The sequence below is a fragment of the Myxine glutinosa genome, chromosome 5 (assembly GCF_964187855.1).
Source record: "Myxine glutinosa chromosome 5, kmMyxGlut1.1, whole genome shotgun sequence".
NCBI lineage: Eukaryota > Metazoa > Chordata > Myxini > Myxiniformes > Myxinidae > Myxine > Myxine glutinosa.
The window spans coordinates 138,032,863-138,057,845 of record NC_136265.1 but is presented as its reverse complement, the minus strand read 5'-3'; the positions used below and the strand labels follow the sequence as shown (position 1 = coordinate 138,057,845).

The window sequence follows — 24,983 nt, the reverse complement described above, 5'->3', positions numbered from 1 at the left end:
AGGTGCCGTTCGACGGCGCGGCCCTCTTGTGCGATGTCTCTCTCGGGCGGCCTCGCCCCATCGTTCCCACGGGCTGGCAGCGCCAGGTTTTTGACGCCATCCACGGCCTGACCCACCCGGGCACGAAGGCCTCCCAGAGGTTTGTCGCCGACAAGTTTGTCTGGCATGGCCTCCGGAAGGCCGTCCGCGGCTGGACCAGGACGTGCCTCGCTTGCCAGCGCGCGAAGGTGCACCGGCACACCCAGGCCCCTTTGGCCCCGTTCACGGTGCCGGAACGAAGGTTCGACCACGTACATGTGGACCTGGTGGGACCTCTGCCCCCCTCGCAGGGTTTCACCCATGTCCTGACGATGGTGGACCGCACCACCCGGTGGCCGGAGGCCGTGTCTTTGGCGGCGACGACGGCGGCGGACGTCGCACAGGCGTTCATCGCCACCTGGGTCGCCCGGTTCGGCGCCCCCTCGGATATATCGTCCGACCGTGGCCCCCAGTTCACCTCGGAGCTCTGGGGGGCGGTCGCACGGGGGCTCGGGGTCCAGCTGCACCGAACCACGGCCTACCACCCCCAGGCCAATGGCCTGTGTGAGCGGTTCCACCGCTCATTGAAGGCCGCGCTCCGGGCCACCCTCCGCGACGGCGGCTGGGTCGACAGGCTCCCCTGGGTTCCTGCTGGGCCTCCGGACGGTGCCCAAGGACGACCTGCACACATCCGCGGCGGAGCTGGTCTTCGTACAACCGCTGCGGGTGCCGGGCGAGTTCCTCCCCGACCCCACGGCACCATGGTCCCCGGTGCAGGAGCACTCCGCACTGCAGGAGACGGCCCGGAGGTTCGCCCCGGTGCCGACGGCGCACCACGGGCACCCGCCTACCCACATCGCCCCGGAGCTTCGCACCGTGGAGTACGTCTTCGTCCGGCACGACGCCCACCGGACACCACTGCGGCCCCCGTACGATGGGCCTTTCCGCGTGCTGGAGACCGGGGTGAAACATTTCACCTTGGACATCGGCGGTACTCCCGACCACGTCTCGGTGGATCGCCTCAAACCGGCCCACCTCGACGTGGATCACCCACCGCCGGTGGCTCGGCCCCCGCGTTGGGGCCGCCCCCCTGCGGGCGGACCCCCGGCACCGCCCAGGCCCGCCGGCACGCCACCCCCCGGTCCTGCACCCATCCCGGGTGCAGCCGGAGGCATCCCAGCTGGCATCCCTGCACCCTGGACGCCGCCGGTCGCCAGAGGGCGCTTCGGCCGGGTCATCCGTTTGCCCCGCAAACTGGCCCTCCAGGTGCGCGGGAATTCTGGGGGGGCGCGTGTGGTGGACACGAAAGCTCACTGGCATGAGGGCATCATTCCACGCACCAAGTGGGCGACGACCACGCCCGAGGGGTAGGCGTGGCCGCGGGATATACACCGGGTGCGCAGCCCGGAGCGCGCCAGTGCTACAGTTGAGCTCGTTTAATAAAGACTCTTAAACTCACCGCGTTGTCCGCTTCCTTCTTGTTGTGCAAGCAAGCGCGTGTTGCACCGCGCTTCATTGCGCGTAGCACTTCAGACATATTCTGTCATTTTAAAACCACCAAATTGTGTATTCGGTTTCCCCGTTTCATACAATGTATCGTTTGATACGTATAATGCTTTAAAACTGTTTTTTGTTTTTGTTTTTTTTACCTCAGAAGAGATATCAACATTTACCTCAGCGAATGTCAATCGCGGTGTCAGTATTTGATGAACTTATAAAGACTTAGGGGAGTTATAAGTGTGACAAGCATGTGCACGGGATTCTTCCCAGAATGAGTGGTCACATTAGCTTGTACGACTTAAAATGAGCGAGTTTTGTTTTGACGTTTGGGCCAGTTTTACATGTTGTATCCCTAAGCAATGAAACTTACGTTTTTCTGGCTTACAATTTTATTTGAAGTCACACATGCCTCAAAATACACTCATTTATATGGAATTGAACGCTGAATCCAAAAATGTAAGTGAAATTGCCTTGTTTGTTTTTTAACATTATCTATATTATAATAGCCGTAGATGATTCTGTCTGTCTGTCTGTCTGTCTATCTGTTGGGTGTCTGTCCGGGGTGTGGCTTACTCGGTTTGCAGAGTAGCTCCACCCATAGCTCCACCCATTCTGGGAGTGGCTATAAACAAATATCCACCATTTTATTAATCGCATAGCTTTGAGTCCTGTTTTGTAGGCCCGTGGTGTCTTGCTCTCCCCCAGTTTTATTTCAAATCAAATTCGATAAATCATTTCATTTTTCACAGTCGCTAACATAGTTTTTGACTCGGTTGAAAAAAAACGGGAAGAAAATCCGATGAAAGTTGCCGTTTATAGAACGAAATGAATTCTCAAAGGCCTGTAACTTCAAGGCCATTGAGTCTCTCTCACGCCTTTATCTCCAATCTAACTCACCATATGATTTCATTTTTATCGATGGTTTTACTTTTAGACTCGGTGTCAGCAATAATTGAGAACAATCCACACACGCGGGAAAATGCAGAGATATATTTTTTAAAATCGCGTCATGGTGTATCATACACCGCCCAACATGACACCGCCGGCAATGTGTCGATATATATTAAAAATTCGCTTTTGCTTTTCCGTTATGATATATTACTATTTCGTTTGATGATAGTCGTCACAAAAACGTCAACAATGATGCCGACATATATTTCTTCGTTTTTATTTCATTCAACATATTAGCCGGAAGTAAAATATGTTTCAGGAAATTACCGAGATATTTCTTCGTTTTTTTTATTAGTTATGTGCGCATACACTTTAAATAGGTTTATTTGAAATCTTTAATTTTCCACAAACATTCCACACACGCGGGAAAATGCAGAGATATATTTTTTAAAATCGCGTCATGGTGTATCATACACCGCCCAACATGACACCGACGGCAATGTGTCGATATCTATTTTAAATTCGATATATCATTTCATTTTTCACAGTCGCTAACATAGTTTTAGACTCGGTTGAAAAAAAACGAGAAGAAAATCCGATGAAAGTTGCCGTTTATAGAACGAAATGAATTCTCAAATGCCTGTAACTTCAAGGCCATTGAGTCTCTCTCACGCCTTTATCTCCAATATAACTCACCATCATGGTTTTAGACTCGGTGTCAGCAACGCGGGAAAACGCAGAGATATATTTTTTAAAATACACCATATCACCGCCCAACAGCCAACAAGTATCATACACCGCCCAACATGACACAGACGTCAACATTTCGACATTATCGCTTTTTCTTTAAACCGAGCCGAACCGAATAAACCGAGTGAATTCACCGTTTACCTTTGATGACAGTCGTCACAAAACGACATATATTTCTTCGTTTTTATTTCATTCAACATTTTTAGCCGGAAGTAAAATTACCGAGAAATTACCGAGTTCAGGAAATTACCGAGACATATTTCTTCGTTTTTTTATTTATTAGTTATTTGCGCATACACTTTAAATAGGTCTATTTGAAATATTAAATTTTCACAATGTAATTTACTTGCTATTTGTCATTTGATAATTATGAGACACTTCCTATTGAGGATCGTGACAATTCATGCGGTGCGTGGAAACTTCCATTTCCAAAATGGATGAAGAACGCAGCCCTGAACAGGATGCAGCAAGAAAACGAATGAGAAGGGCGAACGAGTCCGTCGTCGAACGTCAATGCAGACTTGAACAGGATGCAGCCAGAAAACGAATGAGACGGGAGAACGAGTCCATCGACGAACGTCAATGCAAACTTGCGGGGTCACCCGTGGGAATCCCTCGGGCATGGATGTGTGTGACATTTCGACATATTGAGTTAGATGCTGCACATTCTTTTTACAAAATGGTTACTGGCAAGTCATCAGATCCAGAAATGGTGTAAAAACCACCGTTTAGAGGCCATTTTTCCCCGCAAAGCGGGGGTTTGCCTTTTCGGGGACCGTGGTAGTTGTTGTTTTTTTGTCCCCTTTTTGAAGCAATGTTTTACGGCCGGATGCCCTTCCTGACGCCAACCCTTTTTGCCGCCTTCAACGACAAACAGGGAATTACCAGTGAACTGGTACTCAATTAGCCGACCTCGGAAGGATGACAGGCTGAGTCAACCCCCCTGGCATTAATTCGGCGATCGACCGAGATTCGAACCCAGGATCCTAAGCCGGCACCCTAGCCGCTAGCCCAACACCAGAAATGGTGTCATGAACACAATTTATTTACGCACAAGCACAAAAGCAAGACGGGCCGATTTCCGATTCCGACGGGCCGATTTGGAGCAAGAAAAAGAACGAGACGGGAGAAAAAGGAGAGAAACGAGACGGGGAAAGCCGATTGGAGAGGCGAGTGAGGCGCGATTGGAGAGGAGTGTGAGGCGCGATTGGAGAGGAGTGTGAGGCATGATTGGAGAGGAGTGTGAGGCGCGATTGGAGAGGAGTGTGAGGCACGATTGGAGAGGAGTGATTGGAGGGGAGTGTGAGGCACGATTGGAGAGGAGTGTGAGGCACGATTGGAGAGGAGTGTGAGGCGCGATTGGAGAGGAGTGTGAGGCGCGATTGGAGAGGAGTGTGAGGCGCGATTGGAGAGGCGTGTGAAGGATTGGAGAGGAGAGGAGTGTGAGGGATTGGAGAGGTGAGGGATTGGAAAGGAGAGGGATGTGAGGGTTTGGAGAGGAGAGGAGTGCTGGGTGGAGAGAGGAGAGTGTCAGGTGGAGACAGGAGAGTGTCAGGTGGAGGCAGGAGAGTGTCAGGTGGAGAGGAGTGAGGGGTCACATATTATGTGAAATAAATAAATTGTGTTCATCACACCATTTCTGGATCTGATGACTTGCCAGTAACCATTTTGTAAAAATGAATGTGCAGCATATAACTCAATATGTCGAAATGTCACACACATCCATGCCCGTGGGATTCCCACGGGTGACCCCGCTAGTCTTCTATATATTCTAAATATATATCTGGGCAGTGTCTGTCTTGTGTTGTCTTGTCTTGTGTTGTCACTGAACTACTCCCTCAAACTTTTGTGAAATCGTACTATTCCAACTTGACCCACGGCGGGAGTATGCGCTCTACTGAGTGGCGTTCTAGTTCCTGTTGTGTTGACTCAACAAAGTTTACCAGGCAACATTTAATGCGTTTTCATGTCACCATGTTGTGGATGTCTTAAGAAGATAATGCTGTATTCCATCAACGACCATGAAAAAGATAATTACATTAATTTACTTCACCTTTCACACCTTTGCTGTGGACATCACTCACAACTTTTACACTACAAACATATACTTGACAACACAACTGACGACACCAGCAACCACTGCCAGGCTGCTCCACACACAATAAAACACATCATGGACATAAAACATATCATGGACATAAAACATACTGCATCTGCGGCCTGGCTTCACGCAGGCAAGAGCACAACATCTTGGATGTGAGGGATCTCTGGGTCACTCCTGTGAGATCGATCGGCTATCTCCATGCCGCTGGTCTATTCAACCAGAACTGACTGGGGCAACAACAATAACAACAACAACTAGATGGTATTCATGGAATACTTACCCTGCACAGTCTTGAGAAGGACTTGGTGCTCTTCTGTTTTTTTAAGATTTATTTTTCTTTGATCCAATATGGCTGCCAGTTCAGTGACCTATGATGTCACTTTCATCAAACTACATTTCCCATGGGCAGTTGATGAATTGGTTAAAGTTTTAAATTAATCGATTAAGCGGTTTCAGAGAAGAAGATTTTTGCTTAGATCCAATATAGATGCACACTTTTTCTGGTCTTCATCAATGATCTCTCTGACTCTCTTGAAAATCCTCTCTATCTCTTTGCTGACGACTCTACTCTCTGTCGCTCCATTCCTCATCCCTCAGATCGGCAGTCTGCAGCCTCCTCACTCTCTGCAGACCTGGACAAAATCACAGACTGGGCAAACAAATGGAACATGTCTTTCAATCCTGATAAATCTCACACTCTTACGATGTCTCTCCGAAAAGACCGACCGGACATCCCTCCCATCCACTTTCTGAATAATCCTCTCCAAGAAGTTCTGTCACTCAAGCTTTTGGGTCTCACTATTCGCCATGATCTTTCCTGGGAAAACCACATTTCAAATCTGGCCTCCAAAGCCAGTCGCCGACTGGGCATCCTCCGTCGTGCGAAGTCCTTCCTTGGCACACCTGAGCTCCTCACCACATACAAGGCTTTCATCCGCAGCTCTATGGAATACTGCTCTCCCCTCTGGTCTGGTGCTCCTGCCTCACACCTAGCTCGTCTTCACGCTGTTGAAACCAAAGCGTTCAGAATCATTGGACCTCCCGCGATGAAGCTAACTCCAAGGGCCTTTCACTCACTCACCGCAGGCAGGTTGGTGGTCTTTCCGTCTTCTACCGACTCCTCTCTGGCCTTGCCCCCCCAGCTCTCTCTGAGCTCTGTCCCCCAAATATTCCTACAGGTCGCACAAGATCTGCCTGCAACCCTCTTATGGTTAAACTGCCAAAATCAAGACTTTCTGCTCACCTTCACTCCTTCATTCCTCTTTTCTCCCGCCTCTGGAACAAACTCCCTCACTCTCTTCAATCCCACTCCACCCTCCAGGTCTTTAAAACAGCTGTTCACCACCATCTCTTATCCTCCCCCATCCAAAACCTTGATCTTTTCTACCCCCGCTAATTTCGGTCCCCTTGTGTTTTTAATACCTCTCCCCCCCCCTTCCCCCCCCTTCCCACGCCTCCTCCCCCCAAGCCCTCTCCCTCCCACACTTCTCCCTGCTCTCAAATGTTGTGGTTGTGTGCTTCCCCTTCTCTCCCCATCTTGTCTTCCGCTCCCTCTTTTTGTATATTTTGTTTGTCTGGTGGATTTGTTTGTGAAATAAATGTTAGCTCTTTCACGAGCCTCGATTCAGTATACAAAAAAAAAACAAAAAAAAACACATGACCTATGGCATCATAAGTTTACACTCTGGCTTCAATTGGGTAGTGTATAAGGTGTGTGAAGTTTTGTGTTTATCGGATAAGGTTCGTTTTTCTAGCCAAGATCGCTGTCAAACCACATGACCTATGACGTCATTATTTGCACACTATATGCAGCAATAGTGTAGGATAGCATTTGCAAATTTTAGCTTTGATAAGTTCAGCTGTTTCAGATATATAAAAAAATTCCTTTGATCCAGCATGGCTTCCAGGCCATGTGACCTATGATTTATTCATGAACACCATGGTGTCACCAAGGCTCGGGGAACATGTGTGTGAAGATCTCTATCTATCCAGCCGTTCTGGAGAAGAGGATTTTTAGAGGTTTTAGGTTAAATCCAATATGTCTGCCAGACCATGTGACCTTTGATTTATTCATGTACTATATTCCCAAGGCTGGTAGATCATGTGCATGAGGTTTTGCATCGATCTGGTCAGCCCTTCTGGAGAAGAAGATATTAAAAGTTTTTATGTTCAATCCAACATGGCTGCTGAATCACATGACCTATGATGTCATCAATTTAATTCTGTTGACCCAATTATCCCTACTCAAAATGACCCTCAAAATTTGTCATATTGATCAGATCAAGCTTTGTACTTGTAGAATTATGAAATTTTGAAATCTGAAATTGCATGCACATGATCTATGACCCATTTGGATTGAAATATGAAACTTATGACATCATAGGTCAGATGGTTTGGCAGCCATATTGGATTTAACCTAAAACCTTTAAAAAAACATCTTCTCACAAACCACCAAATCGATTGACTCGAAACTTTACGTGTGTCAATGACTCGGCATGGCGATTAAAAGATGATCACGAAAACGACATTGGTCACATGGTGTGGCAGCCATATTGGATATAAGCTAAATTTTAAATAATTATATCTCTGTGAAACCGCTTACCCTATCGATGGGAAATTTTTTTAATGTCATCTAACACCATTGTTGCATATAGTTTGAAAATAATGACATCGTGTAGGTCACATGGTTTGGCAGCCATATTGGATAGAAAAACGAACCTTATCCGATCAATATGAAACATCAAAAACGCGATCCCTACCCATACATATGCAGAGTGTATATTTTTAATGTCAAATGTCACATGGTGTGGCAGCCATATTAGCTTGAAAGCCGATATTTTTTTAAATCCCTTCTCCAAAAATCGCTTCACCGATCAATGTGAAACCTGTCTTATCTGGTGAAAATGTGATACTTGAAAACAGCTGAGGGGATTGAAATCAAACTTGTTTATTTTTAGGACATGGAACGAGGGCATATACCCGTTGTCACGTGCAGGGACTATGCGGAGGCATATTGGCGACACAGTGGCATTGCTCTCGTTTTTCTGTATTTTCTTTTACCCATCATATATGTTATTATCTCTACCAAAGTCATTTATTAAACCCCAATGGATATGAATAACTTAAGATGTGGATGGAAACAGACTGTTGAGGAAGAGGCGTTTGAGATTGGTGGGTCATGTCCTCCGGCACCAAGAAGAAGCAGCAAATAGTGTCCTACTTTGGAAGCCATCAGGAAGGAGAGTTGGTCGGCCGAACCTGACGTTGAGTAAAAATAATATTTAGAACCAGCTTTCCACTTTTATTAACATGTGTGTTAATGATCACAAAATATTTCGCAATAACAAGGGGATTTGCAAGTTTATGTTTTTCAATGGAAATACAAATGTCTGATTACAATGAAAGAGAAATACTCAATAGTGGAAGAGAAACATCTGCAAAAGATAAAGAAATGAAAAATCGTTAAATTATTTACTCTTTTTCTTCTTGCATAAGCTGCATATTGCCGTGGGTGGCACCATTTTCTGGAGGCACATTTGTACCGATGATGCAGTGCCCCCTGTAGGTTGGAGCAGGAATTTGTAATTTGTGATCATACACACCTCTTTGCGAAAGACACAGTGAGATCTTAAACATCCACCACCAACCAGTGCTGGCAGTTGGGACACCCAGCTTTACGTTAATCCAATGGACAGAGGACACATTGATGCTTCACCTTCTGTGTGAAGTACCAGGGTGACTGTTTCTACCTGGGACAAGATTCAAACCCAGCTTGGACAACTCAAAGGTGAGTGTGAACACCAAGTTAAAAATTTTTTTAACCTTTCAATTGTAATTCTTTCTTGTAGTGATTATAGTATTGTTTTATCATTTACATCAGTTTCTAAAGTTACTGGGTACTTGTGGTTAATCAACTAAAGAGACAATACTAGATGAAGCGGTGGGTGGTTTTCCTTTTAAGCAAAAAGACAGTTAGAGATTTGTACCATCTGGAGTATTATGACAGGTCAAAGGTGACAAGAAGAAAATTGTTGATGAGAGAGAAAGGCGGAGTCTAAATTACAATATTCTCATACACTTGGAACTCAGAGATGGGGGAATTCTTTGTAAGCCCCATGTAAGTCTGGCCATAATTCTTGTCCTGTCAGACACACGTGCACAGGTATTAATACACATTTTTCTCTGGATATTTACCCTTTTCCATAAATCATAAGATGGAGCGAAATTTTAGTATCCTGCAAGTATATAAATATAATATGTAGTATGTGTTGTATAATATGTATAAATACAAAATAACATCTGCAGATTATGTGCACAAAATGGTGGAAGACAGCAGTTTGTCAAAATGGCGGAAGTATCCATTTTTTCAAAATGGCGGACGTATCCATTTTTTCAAAATGGCCTGACAATGGATTTTTCCCACCAAGGACCACCACCATGAGTGTAGGTGCCATTACTCCCACGGTTGCAACAGACAAATGAGTCATCGATTACCCGACAACTTGTAGATGTAATCAAAATACATCTCAAGGAATATTTAGTGATAGGAATAACAAACATCATCATGAGTTACCATAATTGTGAGCAATGTGGGCCCATCGTTTATAATGAGCCATTGGTGTTGACCCACCTGGTCTTGGCGATGACTTGTCCCATTTTGCTCCACGCTACCTGGGAGACATGAATCATCCATCAGTTAAAATGTGATTACCTATGTGTACACTCCCTGGCCAAAATATTACAGAATTCAATGAGATTATGACCCTCGACCATTATCAGGTTGTTGTGGATCTGTTGTGATGTTGCTCAGCAGTGAGAGTTATCCTATCTCCATTACTGATCTCCATGAATAGTGAAGCTGCCCAGGCTGACATTATGAAGACCCTCAATAAAGTAGTTGGATACTTACACTGAACCATGTTGTGCCATTTCATTTTATATTAATTAAACTTAGTGACTTCTATACATCACGGGACACATTGTAGTTCTACGGAAAATAATTTAATCCAAGCAGATTCTGCAATACTGGCCAGTGCCTATATTTGTATTATTACCCTGCGCTCGTGAAGCGGAATGCGGGGTTAAGCAATCGGGTGCGTGTGTGCATTATTAAAATTCGTTTTCTTGGTAAACCATTGGTACAATTGACACGAACGTTTCACCATAGTATGTCTACTGATGTAGAAATTTAGTGATAATTATGACATCATACATCACATGGTATGGACGCCATCTTGGAAAAATGTTGCACCTCTATATTTCCGAAACCATTCGATGGAAAAAAAATGAAACATGGCTCTGTTAAGTACTCCCCAATCTCCCCATGGTGAGAAACAAATGTTAATGATGATGTTGTAGCGGCGGCCGCTGAGTTTTCACAATCGCCTTGCACCTATCAAGGACGCGGAGCGATCACCATGCCGGGCTCGTCCAGGACGCCCGGGCAGGCCCGCGCTCAACTTGCCAGGCCTCGGTCGGGACGCCCGGGCATGCCCGGGCATGCCCGGGCAGGCTCACCCTCAACTTGCCAGGCCGCAGCCAGGACGCTGGGCCACGCCCCCTGGCGCCGGGCCTGGGCAAACCCCCTGGGAGAATAGATATATATTGCTGACAGATAAACGGGTTTTCAGAGTGCCTGAGTGTTTGATTTCATTAAAGCAACTCGGATGAATTCTAGCTTTTTGTCGCGTCCATTCTTCCGATCGACGTGGGAGCCCCAGCTCCTTCATTGGTGACCTATCGACATGGACACGGCAGTCGCCCTTAAACTGCCTACCTTCTGGGAGGCTCACGCGGCGGTTTGGTTCGCACAGGCGGAGTCCCTGTTCGCCCTGCGAGGCATCACGGCCGACGACACCCGCTTCCACCATGTGGTAGCTGCGCTCGGGTCGGCTACCGCGGCCCGCGCCCTGAGCCTCCTCGAAAGCCCGCCAGCCGCTGACAAATACGGCGCGATTAAGAAGCTTCTCCTCGATGCTTTCGCCCTCCCATCGGCGGAACGCGCACGGCGCCTGCTCGATCTGCCTGAGCTCGGCGACACGCGCCCTTCCGAGCGAATGGACTACATGCTTTCACTGCTCGGCGAGCACTCTCCGGCATTCCTGTTCCGGGAGCTGTTCCTCCGTCAGCTGCCTAACCCGGTACGCCTCGCCCTGCCAAGCACGACGATCACAGATCCCCGGGCCCTTGCCAGAGAAGCCGACAAGATCTCCGCCGCAGGACAGCGCATCGCAGCGGCGACATGGGACCCACCGCCGTCCGACGCAACACCCAGGGCGCCCGAGCACCCGGCACGGTCGACGGCCGAACTGCCGACGCCATTGGCGGCCGCTCTACCGAGCCGACCACCTCCGGCACGACGACCGAGGCCTCCACCTGACCAAGCGTGGTGTTACTTTCATGCCAGGTTCGGACAGAAGGCCCGGACATGCCGACCCCCGTGCACCTTCGGCAGGCCGGGAAACGGCCGGGCCGGCGTTCATTACCAGCCATGAGCGCCGGCCACACGGGCAACTTACTGTTCATCACGGATAAAGCGTCCGGACGGCGCTTCCTGTGCGACACCGGCGCCCAACTGAGCGTCATACCCGCCTCTGACCAGGACAGGCAATCCGCGGTTTGCGGCCCCTCCTTAGTTGCGGCCAACGGATCGACTATCCGCACCTTCGGCCCGCGCAACGTCACCCTCTGCTTCGGCGGCCAACGCTTTGCTTGGACGTTTGTAACCGCCAACGTGCCCATGGCTCTGCTAGGCGCCGACTTCCTCTGCGCACACGGACTGCTGGTGGACGTCCAACGGCGTCGTTTAATCAACGCTGAAACCTTCAGCTCCCTGGTATGCACATTGAGCAGCTCCGCGCCGACCGAGCTGGCATGCACCGTCCCGGCGGCGAACGAGTTTGCTCGCCTGCTCACGGAGTTCCCGGCCCTCACACGGCCGACGTTTTCGGCCGTCGCAGTACGGCATGGGATCGAGCACCACATACCAACCACGGGCCCGCCGGTCTACGCCAGGGCCCGCCGCCTCGACCCAGCCAAGCTCGCTGTAGCGAAGGCCGAATTCGACGCGTTGGAGCACCTCGGCATCGTGCGGCGCTCCGATAGCGCGTGGGCCTCGCCACTGCACATCGTGCCAAAGCCGGGGGGTGGATGGCGCCCGTGTGGCGACTACCGCCGTCTCAATGACGCTACCACCCCCGACAGGTACCCGATCCCGCATATCCAAGACTTCTCCGCCCGTCTGGCGGGACGGGTCATTTTTTCAAAAATTGACCTCATACGGGGATATCACCAGGTACCTGTCAGGGCGGCCGACGTCCCTAAAACGGCAGTCATCACGCCGTTCGGCTTATTCGAATTCTTGCGGATGCCGTTTGGTCTCAAGAACGCGGCTCAGGCGTTCCAGCGCTTGATGGACGGCGTGCTGCGTGACCTGCCGTTCCTTTTCGTTTACCTGGACGACATCCTCGTCGCCAGCACGTCCCGGGCCGAGCACCTCCTCCACCTCCGAACACTGTTCGAGCGCCTCAGCGAGCACAGCCTCATCGTCAACCCGGCCAAATGCCACTTCGGCACGACGGCCGTTGATTTTTTGGGCCACCACATCACCAAGAACGGGGCCGTGCCGCTGCCAACCAAGGTCGAGGCCATCACCACGTTCCCGCGTCCCCGCACCATAAAGGCCCTGCAGGAATTCCTGGGAATGGTGAATTTTTATCACCGCTTCGTGCCCCGCGCTGCTCAACTCATGCGGCCCCTCTACGTCGCCCTCCGGGGCAAGCCGGCCAAGCACGACATCGCCTGGTCCGCAGCAATGGATGCGGCCTTCCAACGCTCAAAGCGGGCCCTCGCCGACGCAACACTGCTCGCTCACCCGGTGCTCAACGCTCCCATCGCCCTCACCACGGATGCCTCCGACTATGCAGTGGGCGCCATACATGAGCAATGGGTGAACGGGGTTTGGCAGCCACTCGCTTTTTTCAGCCAGCAGCTCCGGCCGAACGAGCTCAAATACAGCACGTTTGACCGGGAGCTCCTCGGTCTACACCTGGCCGTCCGCCATTTCCGCCACCTCCTGGAGGGCCGACCTTTCACGGCGTTCGTCGACCACAAGCCGTTGGTTTACGCCATGGCCAAGGTCACGGAGCCATGGTCGGCCCGCCAACAGCGCCACCTCTCCGCCGTGTCGGAGTTTACCACGGACATCCGGCACGTCGCCGGCAAAAACAACGCCGTGGCCGACTGTCTTTCCTGGGCCAGCGCGAACGCGGTCCACCTGGGCGTGGATTTTGCGTTTATGGCGGCGGACCAAACCACCGACACCACGGTGCAAGCCCTCCGGGCGGCGGACACGGGCCTCCGCCTGGCCGACATCCCCTGCGCGGACACTGTCCTGCTCTGCGACGTCTCCCAAGGCCAGCCTCGCCCCATCGTGCCCGTCGCCTGGCAACGCCGCATCTTCGCCTCCCTCCACGGCCTTTCCCACCCGGGCCGGAAAGCTTCCCAGAAGCTGGTGTCGGCGCGTTTCGTCTGGCACGGCCTTCGTCGGGACGTCCGCGATTGGACCAGCACCTGCACGGCCTGCCAACGGGCCAAGGTCCACCGACACACCCAGGCCCCGCTGGCACCTTTCACCGTGCCCGAACGACGTTTCGACCACGTCAACGTGGATCTGGCGGGCCCCCTCCCCCCGTCACGGGGGTTCACACACCTGCTCACCATGGTGGACAGGACCACCAGGTGGCCGGAGGCCGTTCCCCTCGTCTCCACCACCACCGCCGACGTGGCGCAGGCTTTCATCGCCACCTGGGTCGCCCGCTTCGGCGCACCGGCGGACATCTCGTCAGACCGCGGACCACAGTTCACCTCCGAGCTGTGGGGCGCGGTCGCCCGCAACCTGGGGTCAAGCTCCACCGTACTACGGCCTACCACCCCCAAGCAAACGGGTTGTGCGAGCGATTCCACCGCTCCATGAAGGCCGCGCTCATGGCCGGCCTTCAAGACGTCGGGTGGGCCGACCGGCTGCCGTGGGTCCTTTTGGGCCTTCGCACGGCCCCCAAGGAGGACCTCCAGGCATCCACCGCCGAGCTTGTCTATGGCCAGGCGCTACGCGTCCCGGGCGAATTTGTGCCCGACGCTACCAGTCCCTGGTCCGCAGCTCACCAGCGCTCGGACCTCCAGGAGGCCGCCCGACGGTTTGCCCCCGTGCCAACATCCCACCACGGTGACCCCCAGTCCTACGTCCCCCCAGCACTCCGCACAGCGGAGTATGTTTTTGTGCGTCACGACGCACATCGGTGGCCACTCCAGCCGCCGTACGACGGGCCCTTCCGGGTGCTGCGACGGGACGACAAGTCGTTCGTCATCGACATCGGCGGCAGGTCGGACCGGATTGCAGTGGACCGCCTCAAGCCGGCGCACGTGGACGTCGACCACCCACCACGGGTGGCCCTTCCGCCGCGGCGAGGCCGCCCCTCGTCCACGGTGCCCCCCACTCGACCGCCCACCACCTCACCGGACCCCCTCCCACGACCCGCCAGGGGTCGCTTCGGCCGGGTCATCAGGACCCCCCTCAAATTGACCCTGCCGGTGCAAGTCGATTCTGGGGGGACGTGTGTAGCGGCGGCCGCTGAGTTTTCACAATCGCCTTGCACCTATCAAGGACGCGGAGCGATCACCATGCCGGGCTCGTCCAGGACGCCCGGGCAGGCCCGCGCTCAACTTGCCAGGCCGCAGCCAGGACGCTGGGCCACGCCCCCTGGCGCCGGGCCTGGGCAAACCCCCTGGGAGAATAGATATATATTGCTGACAGATAAACGGGTTTTCAGAGTGCCTGAGTGTTTGATTTCATTAAAGCAACTCGGATGAATTCTAGCTTTTTGTCGCGTCCATTCTTCCGATCGACGTGGGAGCCCCAGCTCCTTCAATGTCATGGGTGCTTTCATTATGATGTCATAATTCGACAAGTACAACGCGTGATCCAACCGGTATGAAAAACAATTTTCTCTACAACTGTTTGACAGGAAAGTTCCACCATAGGAGTGCCTCCCCCTGTATAATTTTTAATGATAATTATGACATCACAGGTCACATGGTACAGTCACTATCTTGGAAAAACCAAAAACGATTCACCTCTATCTCCAAAACCGCTCCATGGAAAAAAATTAACGTGGCTCATATTAAAGAACTCCGCATGGGGAATGTGTTGTTAATGATGACGTCATTGGTGCCTTAAGTATGATGTCATTATTCGACAAGTAAAATGCTTATTCAGACATTTTTGTAATTTATTGAGTGTGATTTACACAACAATTATATTGACCAATGTAAATTTATGATGTCATCGATCACATGGTCTGGCAGCCATATTGGATCTAAGTGAAAATCTTTGAAAATCCTCTTCTATGAAACCGCTAACCAATCAATGTGAAACTTTATCTCCCCTCCCCTTCCCCCCTTCCTCTCTCCTTACCCCCCTCCCCTAACCCTCCCCCCCTTCCCCTCCCCCCCTACACTCCCCTGCCCGGCAACGCCGGGTATTTCTGCTTGTGTTTGATAAACATGACGCCATCCGTCACGGAGTCTGGCAACCATATTGGATCAAATAAAAAAAACAGAAGAGTTGGCTCGCAACAAGTCCTCAAGACTGCGTGGGGTAAGTATTCTATGAATACCCTCTAGTTAATAGAGGTATTGAGGCCCCTTGAAGAGCAGAATGACAGGGGATCAATGGACAAAATGAGGGCAGTGTCATCATTATTTACTTTAATCCCGTAAATAATTGCTTTGCTATAACTTACAGAAGTGTGAGTGATGATCTCATGATGATCTTCCTATATGTTTTCAATACAAGCATTACCTTTGGCTATGTTACGTCTCCACTTGCAAGCAAATGCCACGGCAGCCCCAAGAGCGATTGTCGTGGCAACCAGACATCCAACCACAATCCACAGGACACTTCGTACTCTGTCAGGCTGCATCACATATCCCCACACCATTCCATGCTGGTTCTCCACCAGACAACCGTAGCTCTCTTCTGGCATTTTTCCTGTGATGTTCAAAATACTTATGATCTTTTGCAGTCCATTCGGCCAACTTTGACCCTCGAAAACCTCACTGCCATTGACCAGGTATCCTTGTGAGCTCCACCAGGTGATGTTTGGTTTTGGCTTGCCTTGAGCCTCACACATGAGTCTCCCTGAATGCTTCGTGTTGACAAAGTCCTTCCAGATGTGGACAACAGGAGCCACTGTGGAACCACACATTCACGTTTACAATCAAAAATAATCATATTTCACAAGCATTTTTGAGTGTTATTATATATATTTTCATTGGTAGCATTTTTGTGTCCATCTCAAATTACTCTGAGGGCCTTAAGATTCAACCACAATATGTGAACTGATATCCCGTGTACACTAGACCAGGCAGGACAAATAGGATCACCTCTACCCCGAAGACCAATTGGGAACCCGCTGGGTTGTTTTTTTAAATTGACAAATCAATAGTAACACGATAATTATTATGAGGCAGCTCAGTTTCCACAACGTTTTCTGTTGGAACAGCTAAAGTCCATTTTCCAGCCCAAATCTCAACTTCCGCGCAAGGAAACCCAATTTTCCAACAGGCCAGCAGAACGTTACTTCGGGCGACGCTTTCCCATCTCATCCCAGCTGGGGGAACTATTGTTTGATCGAGTAATTACAATCAAAGTTATTTGAATCCAGGCCATTCCTGATAAACCAAGGAAGACAACCTGATAGATCTAAACAAAGCTTCGTCTTGCCACTTGTTGGAGATTGAAGAGTTGCTCATGCTTTGGGCAGAAGATACTGCAGAGGCTGAAATGAAGTCAAGTTGAAGGATTTAAAATGTGCTCATTCTCATTCCATGCAGTTCTTATTGAGCTCTTAACCACAGATATAGGAATATGGTGCTAGACCTTGTTGAGGCTTGTGCTCGTCTTCAATGGGACAATTTGAATAATGGGCTTTATCAACTCAAAGTTGACCAACGTTATTTATGGCAGCTACAACTGCAAGCAAATTGAAGTTGATGCTTCTGGCATTAGCCCTTCCTCAGAGCAAGAGAGCTCAGTTACTCAACGCTAGTGATCTCTGCTCTGAAACGTTCTCATCTGGGTTTGATTTCAGGAAGAATAGGATATGGGTACAAATTGTTGACCATGGGACTTTGCATAGTTCTGTTCACAGATTTGGTAATTTATTTGATCTAGCAACTGCTCTAATCTAGTTATTATAATTAGCACATTTGTCTTTAGCAAAGCATTAACTACTTTGTTGTTTATAGATTTTCCTCACTGACAATACGCCAGGCCAATCATACACCCTCTACATCATTGTACTCCAAAGATTTACTGAAATAAAAATTTTCATACTCGCATCATACACAATATACAGGGGGCTGCAAAAGTAGGTATACAATAAGGATTATACCAGTATTACCAGTATTATAATAGTGGTGATAGGATTCATTTAATATGTTTATGGGATTATCTATCTATAATTCCAGTAATCTCTGTCTGTCTGTCTGTACGTTTGTCTGTGACCGCTGTTTCTCGACAACCACGGGTCCGATATACTTTTAACTTGCCAGGTATATTGCTGGGGACCCGAGGATGTGCCTTTTCAAGGTTTGAAATTAATCGGACAATTACTTACCGAGCTATGTCCAAAAAACGATTCAACCAATCAGAGAGCAGCGAACGATCGCGTGTGCCGAACGTGGCGGGCACACTCTGCCTCGGATGGCACATTTGAGAGCGTATTCATTTATTTCACGTTTGCAAACTATGTTGGCGTTAAACTATGTTTTACAACTAATAAAAACGAATTTGCGATTCATTCGCTTTCCTGCGCGTTTGTGCACGCGATGGCGATTTCTTTACCAAACTCCGGAAGCCGTTCGCTTTGGACCAAACCATTGCATGTAAATAGAGGGGGGGGATTGTCACCACTCGCAAGCCGTTCGCTTTGGACCAAACCATTTCATGTAAATAGAGGGGGGGGATATAATTTTAGATATAGATATAGTACGGGCATGCCCTAGTATATATTAATACATATAATAATATGGGATTAATATGTTTATTATTGATATGTTATTATTGATATGCTTGTATAATCAATAAAATACGTTTTGTGCGCACGTTTTGTTTTTCATTACTGTATACCTACTTTTGCAGCCCCCTGTATATGCTGTGTATACAGTGCCTTCAGAAAGTATTCACACCCCTTGACTTTTTCACATTTTGTTGTGTTACAGCCTGAATTCAAAATGGATTAAATAGATATTTTTTGTCACTAATATACACATAATACCCCATACTGTCAAAGTGGATTTTTAAAAAATAAACTTTTGCACAATAATAAAAAATGAAATCCAGAAATATCTAATTTGCATAAGCATTCAACCCCCTGAGTCAATACTTCATAGAAACAGCCTTTGGCAGTCTGTAATCTTTGGCAGATTACAGCTTTGAGTCTTCTTGGGTATGTCTCAATCAGCGTTCTACCTCTGGATTTGGGGAGTTTCTCCCATTCTTCCTTGCAGATTTGCTCAAGCTCTGTCAAGTTGGATGGGGAGCATCGGTGAACAGCAATCTCCACGCATTTCCACAGATTCTCAATGGGATTAAAGTCCGGGCTTTGGCTGGGCCACTCATGCATTTTCACGGTCTTGCTCTGAAACCATTCCAGTGTTGCTTTGGTGTATGCTTGGGGTCATTGTGCTGTTGGAACGTAAATCTTCACCTCAGTCTCAGGTCTTTTGCACTCTGAAGCAGGTTCTTCTCATGGATTTACCTGTATTTGCCTCCATTCATTGTTCCCTCCCTACAGTCCCTGCTGCTGAAAAGCATCCCCATAGCATGATGCTGCCACCACCATGCTTCAGGGTAGGGATGGTGTTAGATGGGTGATGAGCTGTGCTCTGTTTCCACCAGACATAGTGATTTGCATTCAGGCCAAAGAGTTCAGTTTTTGTCTTGTCAAACCACAGAATATTTTGCCTCATGCTCTCAGAATATTTTATGTGCTTTTTGCAAACTCCAGGTGGCTCCAGTCATGTGACTTTTTCTCAGGAGTGGCTTCTGTCTGGCCACTTGCCTATAAAGCCTAGATTTATGAAGTGCTGCAGAGACTGTTGTCCTACCAGCAGGTTCTCCCATCTCAGCCGAGGAACTCTGTAGTTCTGTCACTGTGGTCATTGGATTCTTGCTCACATCCCTGACCTAGGTCCTCCTTGCCAGGTTGCTCAGTTTGGTCAGACGGCCAGCTCTAGGAAGAGTCGAGGTATTTCCATATTCTTTCCATTTCCTAATGATGGAGCTCACTGTGCTCTTGGGAACTATCTAGAAACTATTTGGTCTAGAAATTGTTTATGCCTTTTTCCCAGATCTATGCCTCCTCACAATTTTATCTTGGAGTTCGACGGACATTTCCTTGGATTTCCTGGTGGAGTTTCTGCTCTGACATGCACTACTAACTGTGGGACCTTATATACGCAGAAAGGTGTTTTTCTTTCGAAATCATGTACAATTAATTGAATTGGCCACAGGTGGACTCCAATCAAGTTGTAGACATCTCAAGGATGATAAAAGGAAATTGGATGCACCTCAGCTCAATTTGGAGTGTCATAGCAGAGGGGATGAATATTTACTGACTCAAGACATTTGAGCTTCTCATTTTTAATTATTTTGTAGACATTTCTAAAAAAAATTCCACTGTCATTATTGGGTAATATGTGTAGATTAGTGACAAAATATATCAATTCAATCCATTTTTATTCAGGCTGTAACACAAAATGTGAAAAAGTCACAGGGTGTGAATACTTTCTGAAGGCACTGGACAATGGACATGCATGTGTATGTATATACTAGTGGGGGGATGCTTACACATTGTAAACAACAATGAACTGTGTTTCGTACATAGGTACATAATATATAAAAGCCTTATGATTACAGGCAAGCATTGCTGACCACTTGCTAAATATCAATTGATGTTTTTTTTTGTTTTTTTAAGGGAAGCAGTTATGGATTTTTCGAAAATTTTCATTGGGTTTTTATTTCACAGTTTCCAGTTATAGAAATTACAATTTTCAAATACTTGAAATATCAATTGGGGTTTTGTCTTTTATTTTTTTACGGATGCGTTTACAGTTTTTTATGTAAATTTTAATTTACAGACCTTTGTTCTTTTTTTTCATTATGGTCATGTTTATTTCACAGTTCAGTTATATAAATTACAATTTTCAAATGCTAGATATCGATTGAGGTGTTTTTCCGGGATGCATTTAGTTTTTTTTTCCATAAATTTTAATTTACAGACGCTTTCCAACAGTTCTGTTATTTTTCCCAGTGTACCTATTTCGATGTCTGTCAGCATGCCAAATTTCAGCTTTTTGCGACACCTAGAAGGTACCAGAAGGAACATTAATATCAGTCAGTCAGTCTGTCAGTGGTTAGAATGAGCTTTATATATTAGATATATATATATATATATATATACATATATATATATATATATATATATATATATATATATATATATATATATATATATATATATATTGTTGCGGTTTTGAGTTTTGTACAATAAAGGTTAAATTTCCCCCTCATAATTAGTCACATTACAACATGTAGCCTCACGATAGTTCAGTTATTTCATAGTATGTGTGAGAATAGTCCTTTTCCTGTGTTAGTTTTGCATTGAGTAGAATAATGAGAGTAGGTCCTTTTCATACTTCCATTGCCTTATGCCGCCTTACGCCTCCTTGTGCTGCCTTTGGCTTTTTGGCGCGAATTAGCACGAGGCAGGCCTGGCGGGTCGGGTCGGGAGGACGAATGAGGACGGCGAAGAAGCTGACGGTAAGCGCAAGCTGCCAATCAGGGCTCAAGGGGAGTGGCTGCGGCAATGCGTCACAGGGTGTGGTTGGAACGTTCGAGAAGGCTAAGGGCATGTCCACATAACCCGTCGCGCGAAGCCCCCACGAGCGCAGTTGAAGCAGCAGTTCGGGGTGATCAGTTGAGTGTGGTGAGTTATGAGCTAGTGGAGAGGCGCGTATTGATGAGAGTTACGAGATCGGAGAAAGACGCGCATGAACCAAGTATAAGCGCTCGTATTAAAGTGATGCTCGGTTGAGCTTGAGGCTGAGCCTCTATTGCATTGGGTTACGCGAGTGATAGCGCGCTGGTTACTAAACGCGCTGTGGAACCGCCCAGCCGCACTGAGAGACGTGTACATTTCCCTCCTGCCTCATCTGCTGCCTTTGTTCGAGAGACGCGCTGCGAGGATCCTTTCCACCACCTGCTTGCCATCTTCGCGGGACATGCTGGGACCGTGGAGAGCATGCCGGGCCGCCATTCCTGGATGACCAAGGCAGCGCGTGGACACCATTCTACCTGCAATTCCCCTGTGTGAGTGTGATCGGGCCCGTGTCTGGCTTATTATAAGACTGATTAAGTTCTGCTCTGTGTCTGCTTTCTACCGACTTGTACATACTTGTGTAAATAATAATTAAATAGTATTCTTTCTTTATTCGACCGTCTCGTGTTTTCCATTATTGACTAAGCGTGGTACGAATAGAACCGCACGAATCGGGTTCCAATACTAGAAAACTGCACGGACCACGTGGTACGCAATCCGCTCGGTGCACTCAAACTACACGTGGCTCGTGCGAGGCTTGGTTCCCCGCTTCCGTGGCGGTGCAGGTATTTAGGTACGTGTGAGACTTGGTCTCGAAACCCTACCTTGCGTTTGCCCGGAAGGGGCGTTTCAAGCCTCGGTTACGCCGGCCCAGAAAGAACAAGGGGCTTAATCTCCCCTTGGTAAGGGTAGGAAGGGTGGTGGAAAACCGTAACAATATATATATAATTATATATATACATATACAGACTTGGCATTTAATATGGAATATTTTTTTTGTGGGAGTGAACTTACTTTTCAAGATGTCTTAGAACCAAAAGTTCATTGGAATTATGTTGAAATTATTCTAGATTTTGTTAATGTTACCTTTAAAAGAAACAAAAACCACATTTGACATTTCGAAACAAATAAATTGATCCTTGAAAGTGATGTAAACTGATATCGAACTCAATTCATGGACAGTACTGTGTTAAACTTCTGTACGTTTTCCAGAAGATTCTCTTTATTTTGCACATTAGGCAAAAAAAATTTTAACAAAAACAAAAGTTAAATTACGACTGGGATTAAGGACAGTAAAATTACAGTTCAGTACTTCGTGTAACCCCCACGAGCATTCAGGAGGGCACGTACACGTTGAGGCATGCTGTTCACGAGATTTGCCAAGATTTGGACAGGAATCGCTTGCCATGCAGTGACAATAGCCTGCTGCAATTCACGCACAGAGGTAGGCTGCTGGTCCAAGTGGTCGATTTGACGCGTTAATTCTGCCCACAAGTTCTCCATCGGATTCATAGCCGGGGACATGGCAGGCCACTCCATATGCTCTACACCACGGTCAGCAAGAAAGTGTTGGATCATGCGAGCACGATGAGGCCGTGCATTGTCATCTTGGAAGACAAAGTTTCCTCGAAAGGCTGCACGAGCAAATGGAAGCAATGTTTCTTCCAGAATGGCCCTGTACTTGAACTGGTTCAGGTTTCCATTCAGAACAACCAGGTCAGTTTTGCCCCCTGCATGAAAAGCAGCCCAAACGGTCACCCCACCACCTCCAGCTTGGACTCTTGGCACTATACAATCTTCGTTGTAAGCTTCATGCACTTGTCTGCACACTCGGACGCGGCCATCTTGACGATAGACCAGAAATCTAGACTCGTCACTGAAGATCACGTGATTCCAGTGTCCTGGCTGCCATTGACGGTGCTCTCTGGCCCACTGCAATCGACGCTGGCAGTGTTGTCTGTTCAGGCGTCGCTTTCTCAGGGGACGCCTGGCACGATAGCCTGCTTGAACCAGTCATTGGTTGACTAGCCTTCTGGATACAGGCACATTTGTCAGTTGCTGCCACTCAGCCCTAAGCCGATTAGCTGACTTGGTACGGCCATTGCGGACTAACCGGTGCAGCTGGCGATCATCCCTCGTTGTGGTTCTGCGGGGACGTCCCGGCCTCGGTATTCGAGTAGGGACACCCCTCTGAGCATTTCGTTTCAGGATCTTTGACACCTGACCTTGAGTGATGCCATACTGCCGAGCAATAGCACGCTCTTTCATGCCGTAATTTCGTAAAGCCACCACTCCATGACAAACAGCATTGTCGAGTTGACGGACCATCTCCAGAGGAAGCGGCAATAACTTTTGGAGATGTGCCGCAGTTGTTTTCCACTAATACAGAACGCAACAACCCTTGTATACCCGACTGTGAAGCCAATCGTCAAATGCACCTGTCCGTACATTTTGCCACGCCACCTGTGATATAATCCTGTTGTTGACTTCTTGCTGCAACAGACAATCAGTGACATGGTTCTTTCAACAAATAAATCACCAAAGTGTAAAATAAACTCACCAGATTGATATACTGAGTTAAGAAAGTAAACCCAAGTCAAGAAAAAAAAAAATTCCATATTAAATGCCAAGTCTGTATATATATATATATATATATATACATATATATATATATATATATATATATATATATATATATATATATATATATATATATATATATATATATATATATATATATTGTTGCGGATATGGGATTTGGCCTCCATCCATATCCGCTTGTAAATATTCCCCTATTTCCCCAATACTCCCCAACTATCCCCAATCCCCCATTCCCTAGTCCCATTGTCTGTAAACAACACTCTGTAGCCCCGACCTTCCCCTTTTTCCCCCATTAAATGTCGTGCCCAGGTTCACCGCATCTCACGTAGACAACTATAGGACATCTTGCTAGTTATTCTTAGTCTATGTCAGTTAAGGACTCGTTTCCATTAATTTTGACTCTTCGTTGCACCAGAATGTGATTGTATGGCACCGTTAGAAAGTTTAGGACCTCCCAATACCTCCCCGCAGCTCTTCCTCATGGAACTACAACCACAACAACAACAACAGCGGCGGCGGTGCGGGGAGTGTGCGTCCTCACTCCGGCTTGGTTAGCCGCCATTGAACATGTGCTCCGACGGGGTTACCACGCAGGGGCTCACTGTCAGCTCCTCGTCAAGGGCGGAGCCCGGTAACCCCCCGCACCCAATAAGAAGCGGCGGACCGATTCCATCTGGGGCGGAGCTAACGAGCCGAGGGCGTGTCACTCCCCGCTGGACATGCGCAGGAAGAGGGAGGTGACGTCAGATGCGCCTCAGCTTGGAGAAGAAAGGACGCCACCTCCTAGCGCTGAGAAATACCTCCCCGCATCTCTGGACCGGACCGAGTCGATTCTGCCCCTGAGCCAAGGTGCACCTTGAGCTATCGACTGCCTGCCCTTCCTTGCCATCAATCCCCGTGTAAGTCCGTCTTGTCCCGTTTGTCTGTAGTCTGTCGGGGATAGATAAGACTGTGTCTAAGTGCCCATCTTTTCTGTGCTTTACCTCTTGCCGTGTAATCTAACCGTTCTGCATAACCAATATTATATCCTCCTCCGGAGGTCTTGAGAACTGTACCCCTTGTGTCGTTGCCTTAATCCCAGCCGTTGTGTCCTTTCCTTCATTGATCTAGCGTAGCGCGATTCGGCCAACGTTCGAGTGTAATCGGGTAAACTGTGCGAATACGGCGGCCATTCCGCT

The 24,983-nt window shown here is 48.2% G+C and overlaps 1 protein-coding gene across 2 annotated transcripts in view; it reads right to left on the bottom strand.

The window, feature by feature from the left end:
* Nucleotides 1-8,196: 8,196 nt before the first annotated feature.
* LOC137413490 (uncharacterized) overlaps nucleotides 8,197-24,983 on the bottom strand; it is a 33,789-nt gene continuing 17,002 nt past the window's right edge. For both annotated transcript variants that reach the window (XM_068098908.2, XM_068098907.2), the window contains exons 3-5: nucleotides 16,122-16,511; nucleotides 9,894-9,934; nucleotides 8,197-9,404 (exon numbers count right to left, since the gene is read on the bottom strand). In XM_068098908.2, the coding sequence (XP_067955009.2) occupies nucleotides 9,318-9,404; nucleotides 9,894-9,934; nucleotides 16,122-16,511 (518 nt within the window). In that variant the 3' untranslated portion in view covers nucleotides 8,197-9,317. The remainder of the gene's footprint in view (nucleotides 9,405-9,893; nucleotides 9,935-16,121; nucleotides 16,512-24,983) is intronic.